Below are 15,597 nucleotides of genomic sequence, written 5' to 3'. Positions count from 1 at the left end.
CCCTTCCCCATATACAAGTACACAACCCAGTCCCCAACATCCCACATCTGTCCCAGGCCATCAGCTGACCACACAGTGTCTGCTGGACCGGACTGTCTGTCTCTGCAGCTGGAGCGTGTTCTCAATACCCAGATCACCAGTGCTCCACTGCTTAACAGCAATGCCTGCGGTTGAGCAGCTTTGCTCAGTCTTGGAGGTGTTGAGGGGTAAGGGAGGCAGTTGATTTTTCAGACATTTCTGAACCCTGGAAAGAGCCAAGCCTTCTGCCAGGCACAGGGGTGTTGATGGACCATCAATAGCAGTGCATGCCTATAACTAGAAGGAGCACCCCCATGGCCGCAAGGACGAGGGACAGAGCAGGTGGACATATGTCCCTGAAGTGGCCCATTCTTCCTTCCCACAACCAGGCTAGGGCAAGGAGACACCAAGGCCTTGCCAAGCAGCCAGGTCAGGGGCACCAAGAACACTTCATCTGAACACAGCCTCCAGGAAGACTTCTGGGATTGATCAGAGGAGAGAAGAGATGAGCTGTGCTCTGATCTCTAGCCCTGGATTTGGAAGCCCCCCAGCCATTCCCATCCTGAGTCCATCACAGGCTGCAAGAGACACTTATCAAAATCTTTAGTTTCATTACAAGAGGAGCCAGGCAGCTTGAGCAGATCACAGCTGTGGGCCTGTCGGCTGCCCCACCACTGCCACCCCTGCCCCAGCCAAACTCAGGAGGGCAGTGCAGGGTCAAATGTGCCTGGCAGACACCTGGGTGCAGGAGGGGCATCGCCCAGGGCTGGGCTGCCCCCAGGGTGCCACAGGGGCAGCGCTTACCGATCCTCAGGGAGTGTGGACTGCAGGCGACCATCACGAGCCACGTGGGAAGCAGCACCAAAGGCGCCCAGACGCGGGGCATCTTCTATAAATCCTCATGGAGCCCTCCGCTGGTCTGGGCATGACATAACTCTGTGGGGGAGGGGGAGAAGTGCGTGAGTCCCCGTGCTGGGAGCCACCCCTCCAGCACAGCGGCCTCCCCGAGTGGACAGCCTCAGTGAGGAGGACTGACGCTCCCTCCCCGAACCCCTGTGCCTGTGGGGGAGCGCCAGGCCGGCTCCAGGCCTTTGCCGTCCCCCCTCTGCCCAGGCTCACAGAAGCCTCAGGTTCTAAAGCCATCCTCCACCTTCACCCCCATCAAATCAGGGGCAGGCAGTGTGACTGTGGCCAAATGATTCATAGTGAAAAGTGAGGTCGCTCAGTCATGTCTGACACTGTGTGACCCCATAGACAGCTGCCCACCAAGCTCCTCTGTCCACAGGATTCTCTAGGCAAGAATACTGGAGTAGGTTGCCGTTTCCTTCTCCAATATAGGCAAAAGACTAGAACAAACATTTCACTAACAATATATCCAAAGTTTTGGAGCACACTTGGAAAAGTACTAGGGAAAATGCAATTATAAATCTCAATACGTTATCACTATACACTCACCAGGACTTCCCTGGTGGCTCAGCGGTAAAGAATCTGCCTGCAGTGCAGGAGATGCAGGTTCAATCCCTGAGTTGAGAAGATCCCCTGGAGAAGGAAATGACAACCCACTCCAATATTCTCATTTGGGAAATCCTATGGACAGAGGAGCCTGGCAGGATTAGTCCATGGGGTCACAAAAAAAGCCAGACACTATTTAGTGACTAAACAACAACAACATACACTCACCAGAATGCCTTAGAAAAATGATACTACAAAGTGTTGGCAAAGATGTGGAGCAACTGGAACCTCCTACAGTGTCACTGGGAACGTAACTTGACGTAACTGTTGTGGAAAACTGGTCTACTAGAACTTAACATGTATGCTAATATCCAGCAACTCCATAGGTATTTCTAATAGAAATGTGTGATACACTCACCAGAGACATACTAGAATGTTCACAGCGGCACTCTTTGGATTTCCCTAAACTGGAAACTACCCAGATGTCCAGCAGCAGGATGGAGGAATGTAGTGTCCGATCACACAAGGGAATACAACTTGGAAATGAAGACGAACAGTCAACAACTCCATGCACCTACGTGATGAATCTCATAGACATAAGGTTGAGTAGAAGAAACCAGGTACAAAAGAGCATTTACCACATGATTCTATCTAAAAGCAGACAAAACCACTGTGTGCTATAAGAAGTCCAGTTAGTGATGACCCCTGCAGGAGGGTGGTGACCAAAAGGGGCCATGGGGGTTCTTCTGAGGATGCTGGTGATGTCCTGTGTCTTATTCCAGATGCTAAGCAAAGTGTGCTTAGTTTGTGAAATCAGTCGAGCTGTATATATACTGATGATAATGTTCACTTTTCTGTATGTGTGTATGTGCGTTACACTTGGTAAAGCTTTTGTTTTATGACATCCCCCCTTCCCACGGCAGCTCATGTTGCAGCCTAACCCAGCACCTTGCATCTTCCTGCACACAACTCCACCCCTCTGCCTGGAGTGTGCTCCTCTCCCTGCACCTTGCCAGGTGCCAGAATCGGGTGCCTCTCTACCCCCTCCTAGCAGCCTCTAGTGGCTCTGATGGCAACATGTTTTCCTCTATTGCCCCTGTCTCTCTGGGCTCAGTGTGGGTTTCTCCAGGGCCAGACCACTCCCAGTTTTACTGCTGTATCCCTTGAGGCTACTTATACCAATAGGTACACAAGACATATTTGTTCAATGGATGGAAGGTCTCAAGCCACTGACTGATATAAGGAGACAGAGGGAAATAAAGGATAAAGATTGGAGCAAAGACAACTTTGCTGTTGGCAAATCAGGCTCAGAATCTTTGTCTTTTAGTTCACTGGTGCTGGGACTTCCCTAGTGCTCTATTGGCTAAGGTTCTGCACTCATAATTCAGGCTCCCAAGCTGGATCATAAAGAAGACTGAGTGCTGAAGAACTGTGGTGCTGGAGAAGACTCTTGAGAGTCCCTTGGACTGCATGGAGATCAAACCAGTCCATCCTAAAGGAAATCAATCCTGAATATTCATTGGAAGGACTGATGCTGAAGCTGAAGTTCTAATACTTTGGCCACCTGATGTGAAGAGCTGACTCATTAGAAAAGACCCTGATGCTGGGAAAGATTGAAGACAGGAGGAGAAGGGGATGACAGAAGATGAGATGTTTGGATGGAATCAACGACTAATGGACATGAGTTTGAGCAAGCTCCGGGAGATGTGAAGGACAAGGAAGTGCTGCAGTCCATGGGGTCACAAAGAGTTGGACACAACTGAGCGACTGAACAACAAAGGCAGGGGGCTCGGGTTCAATTCCTGGTCGGGGAACTAGATTCCACATGACACAGCTAAGACCAAATAATGATGCAGCCAAATAAATCAATTTAACTAAATATTAACTCATGGGTGTTAGTGCAGGAAGAGATGAAAGCACCCATGATCTCAAGGGAAGCTTGGCATTCTTACTCATTGTGGGTAAGGCTGACTATGGAGTGCCTGTCTCCCCACTAGAATTCAAGCTCAGTGGAGGTGGGGCTGGAACAGAAATCCTGTTTCTCTGTCATCTCAGGGCCCAGAACTGTGCCTGGCATATATAACAGCCTCAATAAATTCGCATCGAGTGGAAAATGAATAGGCTGTCAAAGATGGAAGAACCGTAAAAATCTTGCTAGGCTATATAAAAGTAATACTAAATATAATCGTTTCTGTCAAATGCCTTCCATTTATGCCTGGTCAGCCCACTGCACAATAATTATTATGCAGACCGCTAAATAGGTGTCAGATTAGCCTGTGTAAATTTTATTTGATGACAGAACTACACTCAATCCATGAAGGCCTGACGGCCATTATTCATGACCCCAAAGGCTGGCTGATCCTGGAGACCACATGTAAGGACAATGGCTCAGGTCCTCAGCTGCTCTTGGGCAAAGTGATGAGAAATAATTTCCCCAAAACCTTACAGGAATAAAAAGCACCAACATGACACAAGTTGGTAAAGCACAAGGGTTTGCAAAATTTTTTCCATAATCTTTATCTTATTTAATCACAAAACAAGCTCTGTTACTGACAAGGAAGCTGAGCTCAAGAAAGGTGCCTAGTTCAAGGTAACACAGCTGTTACTAGGGAAAGCCAGGGCTAAGCCAGGATTCAGACTCCGCTGGGTAGTCGTCTATCACATACCTGTCTGCATATGAGAGCAGATCGTGAAGATTCTGGATTCTTTATCCAAAAACACAAGGAAAGTTGAGGTCTTATTTTCAATTTATATGAATCTGGTCTTAGAACTTAATGGCATAGCCTTTATCAACTGAAAATATTTTCATAATTTAAGGATAAATTTTTTTTCTAGCAATAGAGCATCCAGCCCCTCTTCCCACTAACATCATCCCTAGGGAGTTCCACCTCCACCCATGAGTTATTACCACTGGCATGGTGTGGCTTCTAAATATAGAATCTCAAGCCCAGAACACCTATACTGAGATGGCCGCCTCCTGAAATCTCCACCTGGACGTCCCACAGCCCTCCAGACACACCTCGTCCTAAAAAGGAAGACTCCTCTCCACCGACCCCACCATCTGTTTCTCCTCCTACATTCTCCTTCCCAGTGGATGGCACCACGATCCATTAGTCACCCAAGTTAGAAAGCAGAGAGTCACTGTAGAGTTCTACTTCCCCACACTCCACATGGACTCAGTCACCAAGTCCCAATAGCTCCATCACTCTCTCTCCATTGCCATCAACCTGCTCCAGTCCAGACATCCACCAGCAACAACCAGGACTCTGTGATAGCAGCCATCTCGGTCTCTCTCCCTCTGGTCTTTCCCTCTCCATTGGATCTCCAGTGAGTGGCCAGAAAAGTGAAATAAAAGTGTTATTCACTCAGTCGTGTCCAACTCTTTGTGACCCCATAAACTACAGCCCGCCAAGCTCCTCAGTCCATGGAATTTTCCAGGCAAGAATACTGGAGTGGGTTGCCATTCCCTTCTCCAGGGGATCTTCCTGACCCAGGGATCAAACTCGGGTCTCCTGCATTGCAAATAGATTCTTTACCATCTAAGCCACCTGATCTTTACCATCTGAGCCACCTGAATGAGCAGCCGGGAGTTCTTACCAAACTGCGAACTTGATAATGACACACCCCAGCCCCAAAGTCTACCACAGCTCTCCACTGCATCCAGAATCAAAGGCAAACTTAACTCCAACAGATAAACCCTTCAAGATCTGGTTCCTCTTTCTTTCTTGTTTTTTTTTTTGTTTGTTTGTTTTATATTTTTGACTGTGCTGGGTCTTCATTGCTTTGCTGGCTTTCTCTAGCTGTGGTGAGCGGACCCTACTCTCTAGTTGCGGTATGAGAGTTTCTCATTGCAGTGGCTTCTCTTGTTGCGGAGCTACAGATTCTAGGGCATGTGGGCTTCAGTAGCTGGGGCTCCCAGGCTCTAGAGCACAAGCTCAATAGTTGTGGCACTTGGGCTTAGTTGCTCCGTGGAATGTGGGATCTTCCCAGACCAGAGATCAAACCAGAGTCTCCTGATTGGCTGAAGGATTCTTTACCACTGATCCACCAGGGGAACCCTGGTTCCTGTCTTCTTGTCTCTACCCCCAACTCCACTGCAGCCGATCCTCAGCAGAGCTCAATCTCCAACTTGCCTCCGCACCCCCCCTCTGCCTGTACACAGGCTCCAGTCTCACCCCGTGATGGCCTGCAAACTGTGTCTTCCAGGCTCACTGCATTACTTCCCCTCTGAGGCTTTCTGTGATCCCTTTCCCATCTGCGGCTACCACATCTGGAACATTCCTCGTTAGGACACGTACTCTGCTCATGATGATGCCTCCTGTCTCCCACAGAACTGTCAGCTGTGACGCCGGGACCGTGGCCAGCACCAGCACACTATCTGGCACACAGTAGGTGCTCTATTAGTACTGGCTGAATGAAATCAATGAACAGATGGCGTCAAAAGACATTTTCTGAGTTTATACCAAGATGAAATAAATTCTCAGTCTGACTTGTACATTTTATGTTTTGTACATTCACTGTAGTTAATACAAACAATCTAAGCAGACAGAATGCTCTAGATCTAGGCATAGGATCATCATGTCAATATATGTTGAAAGGAGGAAAGTGAAAGTGAAAAGTTAGCCTCTCAGTGTCTGACTCTTTGTGACCCCATGGACTGTAGCCTGCAGGCTCCTCTTTCCATGGAATTTCCCAGGCAAGAAGACTGGAAAGGGGAGGGAAATGTTTATTGTCCTTTACTTCTGTGGTTGGGGCTTGGACTGACAGTCACAGTTCTTACACAAGTTGAGTCCTGCTCTGCCATGCAGCGGCTATACACCATGAGCAAGAGAGTTAACTTCTCCAAACCTCAACCTGTTCATTCATAACATGGGGATAATAGAAATGTGTCCATGTTCAGTCACTAAGTCGTGTTCGACTCTTTACAACCCCATGGACTGTAGCCTGCCAGGCTCCCCTGTTCATAGGATTTCCCAGGTGAGAATACTGGAGTGGGTTGTCATTTCCTTCTCCAGGGGATCTTCCCAACCCAGGGATGGAACCTGAGTCGCCTGCATTGGCAGGCGGATTATTTACCACTGAGCCACTAGGGAAGCCCAATGATAAAAGTACCCTCAAAGAATCATTAGGAGGAGTGATGCTAAGATGCTTATCCTGTACTTCTCAGAGTAATTAACTGTTCATGGCTATTATACTACCTCTATAAGATGATATTGCATACCACTTCACAGATGTGGAAACTGAGGCTCAAGGAGGATCAACCACTAACCCAAGGTCATGCAACTAAAGCAGTTGTACTGAAGTTCAAATTCAAGACCATCTAACCCCATGTGATCACAGATCCCAGGCTCCTCGTTCAACTAGAGTTGAATACAAAGGCACTGGCAGAATTTAAGTCCAAAGCGGGCTGATACAAATATGGCTTCTAATTTCCGAAGGCCCCTGATAGGTCTTTCCCAGGCAATTTGAGAACGCTGTTCTTGACACCCTAGAGCACTCATGCCAACCCTAACAAGTGCACAGTTAGGGCCCAGCATGGAAGGAGGCCAGGTCGGATCTGCTGTGGTCCTTAAGGAGGGAACCTCCTGAGCAGCTCCACCCCTTGGAGTCTGTTTCCTCATTGGTAACATGGGGATATGAATGCCTACCTCATGGGGTGACTGGCACCAGGAGAGCAGGGAACATGTAAGAATTTTCCACCTGCATCCCCAGTGTCTAGCACAGGCTGCTCCACAGTGTGAAAGTGTTAGACGCTCACTGGTTTCCAACTCTTTATGACTCCATGGACTGTCTCCAACTCTTTATGACCCCATGGACTGTCCCGCCAGGCTCCTCTGTCCATGGGATTCTCCAGGCAAGAATATTGGAGTGAGTTGCCATTTCCTCCTCCAGGGGATCTTCCCAGCCCAAGGATTGAACCTAGGTCTCCTGCATTACAGGCTGATTTCTTACCATCTGAGCCACCAGGGAAGCCTCAAAAATATCCGTTGAAATTATGAAATAATTCAGCCAGGTTATAGACATGGAAAAGGCTCTGTGGGCGTGAATTATTTCCTAGTGAGTTATTTTCAGAGTCCTTGCCCAGAAAGAAAACGTAGTGTTCGGGTGCAGCTCCTCCACGAGCACGCTCAGCTCTCCTGCTCCAGCCCTTCAGCCCCCACCTGCACAACACAGGAAGTATCACCCCACACACTGATTGCATCCTGCCCCGTGAGCACTTGAGAGACGTGCTGTGGAATCAGACTGGCAGTTGAGGCTTCTGCAGTCTCATCTCTGCTTCAGCATTTACCTGCCCAGGATGTTTCCTGACCCAAACACCAGAAATCAGTTGCTGTTCAGTCACTCAATCGTGTCCAACTCTTTGTGACCCCCTGGACTGCAGCACACCAGGCTTCCCTGTCCTTCACCATCTCCCAGAGTTTGCTCAAACTCATGTCCATTGAGTCGATGATGCCATTCAACCATCTCATTTTATGCTCCCCCTTTTCTCCTCTTGCCCTCAGTCCTTCCCAGCATCAGAGTCTTTTCCAGTGAGTCGGCTCTTTGAATCAGGTGGCCAAGCTACAGAGTTTCAGCTTCAGCACCAGCCCTTCCAATGAATATTCAGGACTGATTTCCTTTAGGATGGACTGGTTGGATCTCCTTGCTGTCCAAGGGACTCTCAAGAGTCTTCTCCAGCACCACAACTCAAAAGCATCAATTCTTCAGCACTCAGAATTCTTTATGGTCCAACTCTCACATCCATAAATGACTACTGAAACAACCATAGCTTTGACTCTACAGAGCTTTGTCAGCAAAGTGATGTCTCTGCTTTTTAATACAATGATCAGAGGTCCCCACTTTTTTTCAAAGGGGGCACCTAATTTCCATTGTTTCAGCATCTCAAGACTGCTCTGCTTCCTCAAGGTAGAAAATCCTCTTCTGTCTCTTTCAGACCTCAATGTCTCTAATCCTCTCTCTGGTGCTTGTATTTTATTTTTTAAAGATTTTTAATATTTATTTTTACTTATTTATTTTGGCTGTGCTGGGTCTTAGTTGTGGCATGTGGGATCTAGTTCTCTGACCAGGGATGGAACCCAGGCCCCCTGCACTGGTAGCCAGAGTCTTAGCCACTAGGCCACTGGGAAGCCCTGGTGCTTGTATTTTTGAATGAAGCTCCGTGAGAGCAGAGCCTTCTTCTTCACTGTTATACCTTCAGCACCTAGAACAGCACCCAGTGCAATGCCGTTATAAATAAACATTAAGAAATGAGTGAATAAATGAATGGTTATTTAACTTGCATGTATTGATTCTCTCTCTCTGTTCCAGACTGTGCGTTCCTGGAAGGCAGGGGAGCATCATCTCTCTGGCATGTATCTTCCTGACACGCTTGTTATGATGCTCATCCTGAATAGAAGCTCCATGAATGTGTGCTGACTCTCAACCCACACTGGTTAACAGGCACAGACAGACACTGCCCAACCACAGCTCCTCATGTTCCACGGTAAACGGTGTCTAGACTCCCTGACCCAGTTGTGCTAAATGACCTCTCCTCTCCTGACTTGTCAGAGGTCCCTTTGCTGGTCTCTCTCATCCCCATAAGGCTATTACACCATCAATTCTGATTTTCTGGGGTGGGTCCAAGAGGAGGCTGACAGCCACTAGAGAATGTTTGGTGGTGGGAGGACAAAGGAAATCAGAGGGGCAGCCAGATTAATTACAGGTTTGCTCTAGACTCTGGGCAACAAGATCTTGATTACTCCTCACGATGCTCCAGCCTCCTCAAGACAAATGGATGTGTGATTCTCTGCTCTTCTGACTCCTCCAACAGAGAGAAACTCCCAACAGCAGCTAGCAGCTTGGATGGGATGTGCAGGTAGTGGGGTGGCACCCCAGGCCATGTGGCCTCCTTGGGGAGTCATCCTCTGTGACCTGATACCATGGGCAGCATGTGCTAAGCATCCCGTCTCCCTGGCAACAAGTATGTGATGCTTGGATGCAGATCCTGTCCTGGGAGTCAGGGGCCTGGGTGTTCACTAGCTCTGAGCCTGTCTGAGCCTCAGTTTTCCATTTTATAAAATAAGAGAGTCAGACCAATGATCTCTAAGGTTCTTTTAAACTCTGAGATTCTTCAGTTCTAGGAACTGTACTTTACGAGAACAGGTAACATTTACTAAATATTTGCTTTCTGGACTTCCCTGGTGGTCCAGTGGTTAAGAATCCACCTGCCAATGCACGAGACACAGGTTTGAGCCTTAGTCCAGGAAGATCCCACAAGCTGTGGGGCAACTAAACTTGTGCGCCTAGAACCCATGTTCCACAACAAGAGAAGCCACCACAATGAGAAGCCCACGCACAACATCGAAGACCCAGGGTAGCCAAAAATAAATAAATATGTATATGTAAGTACATTTGCTTTCTATGTGCAAAGTACTATTTAAGATTTAATGCTCCTCAGAGTTCTGTGAGGCAGACACTCACCCCCCTTCCAATCCCCAGCAGACAAGGAACCCAAAGGTGGAGGGGTCAAATGGGACTTGCCAAGGTCACTCAGCTCATCGGTGGAAGAACTAGGCCATGGCTCCAGCACCCCATTCTCATCCACTGCTCTCTACACCTGCCTCCTCTAGACACCCCAGAATTTGGCACACAGTGGTACCTGAGGAAGTGTTAAAATGTGATGATAGTGATTATCACGATGTTGAAGAAGATGAGAAATGCAAATAGACCTGGGCCCAGTTGCACACTTTGCCAAATCAGGGGCAGGGGGAGCCAGCAACACAGGAATGAGTCTAGAAGTGTCCTTTGGCAAAAGGATCAGCCCCAAGGTCCTCAGCCTTTAGGATTTACTATCAGGAGATGCTCTCAGGAGTTTGTGATGAGTTACAATATGGCACACCAGCCAGGGAGGCTTGGCATCGGCTGGACCAGGTCTGACGCATCAGGATAAACTAAAGTGGAAGGACTGTCCTGCCTGAGCCTGACTTTAGGGGAGGCATCCAGGGAGCAGGGCCCCTGGAGGTGTCTGCCAGCACTCAGGACACACAACTGCAGAAGCGGTTCCCAATTCCTGGGCACTAATGAGTGAGCCGGGGGGACCCCAGTTTGCCTTCCCCTCCAAACCACTTCCCATGTCTATTTCAGACCAAAGCACTCAATCCACCTCTAAACAAAGAGATGACAACCCTGGTTTCCAGTCTCAGCTGTCACTTTGCTTCCTTAAGCTGGTTACTTAACCTCTAAGAGCTTCATTTCCACAATTATAAACCATGGGTGACGCAAGGCCTCCCTTTAAAAGCTGTTGGGAGAGATCTTAGGAGTAATGCGATCGGTGAATGTGAATTTCCGGTCCCTCCCTCATCCCATCCAAGGCACCCTGGACCACAGCCACATCTTCTCCCAGTGAGACGACCTCCCACGCCTCGTGCTAAGATTAATCCACAGCCCTCTCACCTCCAAAATGCTGCTCCAAGTCAGCCCCGCCTAGAACCTTTCCCTGAAGAGTCAGCCCCCCTTCCTCACTCAGACTCAGCCTGGCACAGGAGAAAAAGCAGACGCTGGAGGTGGAGAGTTGTGTGACCTCAGGCCCATCTCTTAACCTCTCAGAGCTCCATTTCTTCTTCGGTGAAATGGGGAAACTACACTCCCACCATCTGCCCTTTGGGGTTGCTAAGAGACTCAAAGGAGATAATAGCTGGAGAATTACGTTGTAGGTGAGTGAAGTGCTTTCTAAAAAGACTTGGTGTTTGTTTTTCCTTTACACTAGACTGGCCAAAGCATGCGTGCTGAGTCATTTCAGTTGTGTCTGACTCTTTGCAACCCTGTGGACTGTATCTGGCTCCTCTGACCATGGGATTTCTCAGGCAAAAATACTGGAGTGGGTTACTGTGCCCTCCTCCAGGGGATCTTCCTGATCCAGGGATTGAACCAAGGTCTCCTGCGTCTCCTGCATTGGCAGGCAGGTTCTTTACCACTAGCGCCACCTAGGAAGCCCAAGCATGCTGCTGCTGCTAAGTCTAGACTTAATACCACTACATGATTTATACTTCATTCATTCAGCAAATATTTCTATTGAGTGCCTACTGGGTGGCAGGCAGTGTCCAATCCCTGCCCTGATGGAGCTTACAGTCTAGGGAGGAGATATTAATCCATATCTAGGTAACTAGATGCCATAATGACAGATGGTGGGGGGAAAGTAGAGGCTACTACAGAGTGCTTGGTGGGGTCCTCACGTAGCCAGAGGGGAAGGCCTTGCTAAGGATAAAATATTTGACGAGTTGGCCAGGTTCTTTGAAGGGGACAGAGGTGAGTAGGGAGGAAAGGAGCCAGACAGAGGGAACAACACAGCAAAGGAGACCCAGAGGCGCTGGTGGAGCGCTCGCCATGAGTGCCGGAGACGGCAGGGAGCCCACGAGGCTAGAAAGCCCGGAGCACCTTCTTTTTGAATCTGCTGTGTTTCTGTGAGTCCCTCTCATTAGGCATCCCCAGTCTCTCTTTGCTCCAAAGTCCAGGATAAGGCTCTACATCCACAGCCAACTGCCCTCCTGAAACTCATACTGGACCGAGCATCCTTCACAGAAAAGGGAGGAGGCCACAGCATCCGAATCTCCTCTCTATGGCAAAGGAGGTGGTTAGAGGTGAGAAGATGGACCCACCAGTCGAGGTGAGCCATAAGAGATGGGAAGAGGATCGATCCCTGGGTCGGATGTGGAGGTCAAGACTGGCTCTGGATGGTGAAAAATGTCCCTGGCATTTATCTGAAGCCACCAGGATGGGCCCTGGGGGGCCAAGCTCCTAGCAGAGACCATGTGAGTTGAGGCTTTGAAAGAAAATAGCCCAGTGGTGGAGCCATCTGGAACACATTTAAAGCAGAGACCTTGCAGGAGCCTCCACAGAGGAACAGAGTAAGCGGGGAGAAAAATGGGGAGAGAAACTGCTGTAAAGGACAATATCCTAATTACCTCCACATAAACACAGCCCTCCCTCCCTTGCTCAGGTTCTGTCTGGGTGTTTGGGAGGAGGGGGCTGCCCTGTAGAAGCCTAGGAGCAAGGCTGTGTGCACTGCAAACTTCCATAAAGAGATGTGGGAAGAGTTGGGCTCTGTAGCCTGGAGAAGACAAGGATGGGGGTGGGAGATGCATCTGAGTTTAACCATCTGCAGCCAGAGATGGGTTATTATAGACTCACATATGATGGAAGACAATCTCCAGCTCCGCTGAGGTCAAAGCCAGAGGACAGCACTCTAACTGTTATGGATAAGGAAGCATGTCCTGACCTGAGAGTGGCTGGGCCACAGACGCAAGCTCCCTTCCCTTGGCCAGGTTCCATCTCACCCACGAGGTCAGCTCATGTACACATCAGCCTTTTCAGCATCTCAGACACTGTTGGCAGGAAGTAAGGCCCTGTCTTCTTAAAGTCCCCGCCAGAGCAGGAGAGAAGGCAGCCATTCCAAGGTGCATGCATTCCTCCAGGAGGCCCAGGACTGGCCCCTCGCTCCCAGCACCCCTAAGGCTGGCAGGTGGGGGGGTGCAGTAGGCAGAAGTAAAGAAGATAGGAAAGCTAGATATTGCACACTAAAGGTCCACAGCAAGATAAGTGCCATGCCTGTGTGTTCAGTTCTGACAGTTCAGTGCAGCCCATGGGCTGCAGCCCACCCAGCTCCCCTGTCCATGGAATTTTCCAGGCAAGAATACTGGAGTGGGTTGCCATTTCCTACTCCAGAAGATCTTCCTGCCCCCAGGAATCAAACACACATCTCTTGTGCCTCCTGCATTGGCAGGCAGATTCTTTACCACTGCACCACCTGGGTGTCCCCTTCATATTTTTTTTTTAATAGGAAGATTGATTGATTTATTTTTTTAGTATAAATTTATTTATTTTAATTGGAGGCTAATTACTTTACAATATTGTATTGGTTTTGCCATGCATCAACATGAATCCGCCATGGGTGTACACACGCTCCCCATCCTGTACCCCCCTCCCACCTCCCTCCCCGTACCATCCCTCTGGGTCATTCCAGTGCACCAGCCCCAAGCATCCTGTATCCTGCATCAAATCTGGACTGGTGATTCGTTTCTTAAATGATATTTTACATGTTTCAACACCATTCTCCCAAATCATCCCACCCTCTCCCTCTCCCACAGAGTCCAAAAGACTGTTCTATACATCTGTGTCTCTTTTGCTGTCTCGCATACAGGGTTATCGTTACCATCTTTCTAAATTCCATATATATGCGTTAGTATACTGTATTGGTGTTTTTCTTTCTGGCTTACTTCACTCTGTATAATAGGCTCCAGTTTCATCCACCTCATTAGAACTGATTCAAATGTATTCTTTTCAATGGCTGAGTAATACTCCATTGTGTATATGTACCACAGTTTTCTTATGCATTCATCTGCTGATGGACATTTAGGTTGCTTCCATGTCCTGGCTATTATAAACAGTGCTGCGATGAACTTTGGGGTACATGTGACTCTTTCCATTCTGGTTTCCTCAGTGTGTATGCCCAGCAGTGGGATTGCTGGGTCATAAGGCAGTTCTATTTCCAGTTTTTTAAAGAATCTCCACACTGTTCTCCATAGTGGCTGTACTAGTTTGCATTCCCACCAACAGTGTAAGAGGGTTCCCTTTTCTCCACACCCTCTCCAGCATTTATTGCTTGTAGACTTTTGGATCACAGCCATTCTGACTGGCGTGAAATGGTACCTCATGGTGGTTTTGATTTGCATTTCTCTGATAATGAGTGATGTTGAGCATCTTTTCATGTGTTTGTTAGCCATCTGTATGTCTTCTTTGGAAAATTGTCTGTTTAGTTCTTTGGCCCATTTTTTGATTGGGTCTTTTATTTTTCTGGAATTGAGCTGCAGGAGTTGCTTGTATATTTTTGAGATTAGTTATTTGTCAGTTGCTTCATTTGCTATTATTTTCTCACATTCTGAAGGCTGTCTTTTCACCTTGCTTATAGTTTTCTTTGTTGTGCAGAAGCTTTTAATTTTAATTAGGTCCCATTTGTTTATTTTTGCTTTTATTTCCAATATTCTGGGAGGTAGGTCATAGAAGATCCTGCTGTGATTTATGTCGGAGAGTGTTTTGCCTATGTTCTCCTCTAGGAGTTTTATAGTTTCTGGTCTTACGTTTAGATCTTTAATCCATTTTGAGTTTATTTTTGTGTATGGTGTTAGAAAGGGGTCTAGTTTCATTCTTTTACAAGTGATTGACCAGTTTTCCCAGCACCACTTGTTAAAAAGATGGTCTTTTCTCCATTGTATATTCTTGCCTCCTTTGTCAAAGATAAGGTGTCCATAGGTGTGTGGATTTATCTCTGGACTTTCTATTTTGTTCCATTGATCTATATTTCTGTCTTTGTGCCAGTAACATACTGTCTTGATGACTGTGGCTTTGTAGTAGAGCCTGAAGTCAGGCAGGTTGATTCTTCTAGTTCCATTCTTCTTTATCAAGATTGCTTTGGCTATTCGAGTTTTTTTGTATTTCCATAAAAATTGTGAAATTATTTGTTCTAGCTCTGTGAAAAATACCATTGGTAGCTTGATAGGGATTGCATTGAATCTATAGATTGCTTTGGGTAGTATACTCATTTTCACTATATCGATTCTTCCGATCCATGAACATGGTATATTTCTCCATCTATTAGTGTCCTCTTTGATTTCTTTCACCAGTGTTTTATAGTTTTCTATATATAGGTCTTTAGTTTCTTTAGGTAGATATATTCCTAAGTATTTTATTCTTTTTGTTGCAATGGTGAATGGAATTGTTTCCTTAATTTCTTTATTTTCTCATTATTAGTGTATAGGAATGCAAGGGATTTCTGTGTGTTGATTTTATATCCTGCAACTTTACTATATTCATTGATTAGCTCTAGTAATTTTCTGGTGGAGTCTTTAGGGTTTTAGGGTAGAGGATCATGTCATCTGCAAACAGGGAGAGTTTTACTTCTTCTTTTCCAATTTGGATTCCTTTTATTTCTTTTTCTGCTCTGATTGCTGTGGCCAAAACTTCCAAAACCATGTTGAATAGTAGTGGTGAAAATGGGCACCCTTGTCTTGTTCCTGACTTTACGGGAAATCCTTTCAAGTTTTCACCATTGAGGATAACGTTTGCTGTGGGTTTGTCATATATAGCTTTTATTAT

The 15,597-nt window shown here is 47.3% G+C and overlaps 1 protein-coding gene across 1 annotated transcript in view; it reads right to left on the bottom strand.

The window, feature by feature from the left end:
* The window catches only part of GRIK4 (glutamate ionotropic receptor kainate type subunit 4), a 341,407-nt gene extending 340,503 nt beyond the window's left edge, over nucleotides 1-904 (bottom strand). Inside the window, exon 1 of the mRNA XM_055548398.1 lies at nucleotides 823-904. Coding sequence (XP_055404373.1) covers nucleotides 823-904 — 82 coding nt within the window. The remainder of the gene's footprint in view (nucleotides 1-822) is intronic.
* Nucleotides 905-15,597: the final 14,693 nt, after the last annotated feature.

Source organism: Bubalus kerabau, chromosome 15, assembly GCF_029407905.1.
Source record: "Bubalus kerabau isolate K-KA32 ecotype Philippines breed swamp buffalo chromosome 15, PCC_UOA_SB_1v2, whole genome shotgun sequence".
Classification (NCBI taxonomy): Eukaryota; Metazoa; Chordata; class Mammalia; order Artiodactyla; family Bovidae; genus Bubalus; species Bubalus kerabau.
Note: the sequence above shows the minus strand (reverse complement) of the source record. Positions and strands in the feature narration are given on the sequence as shown.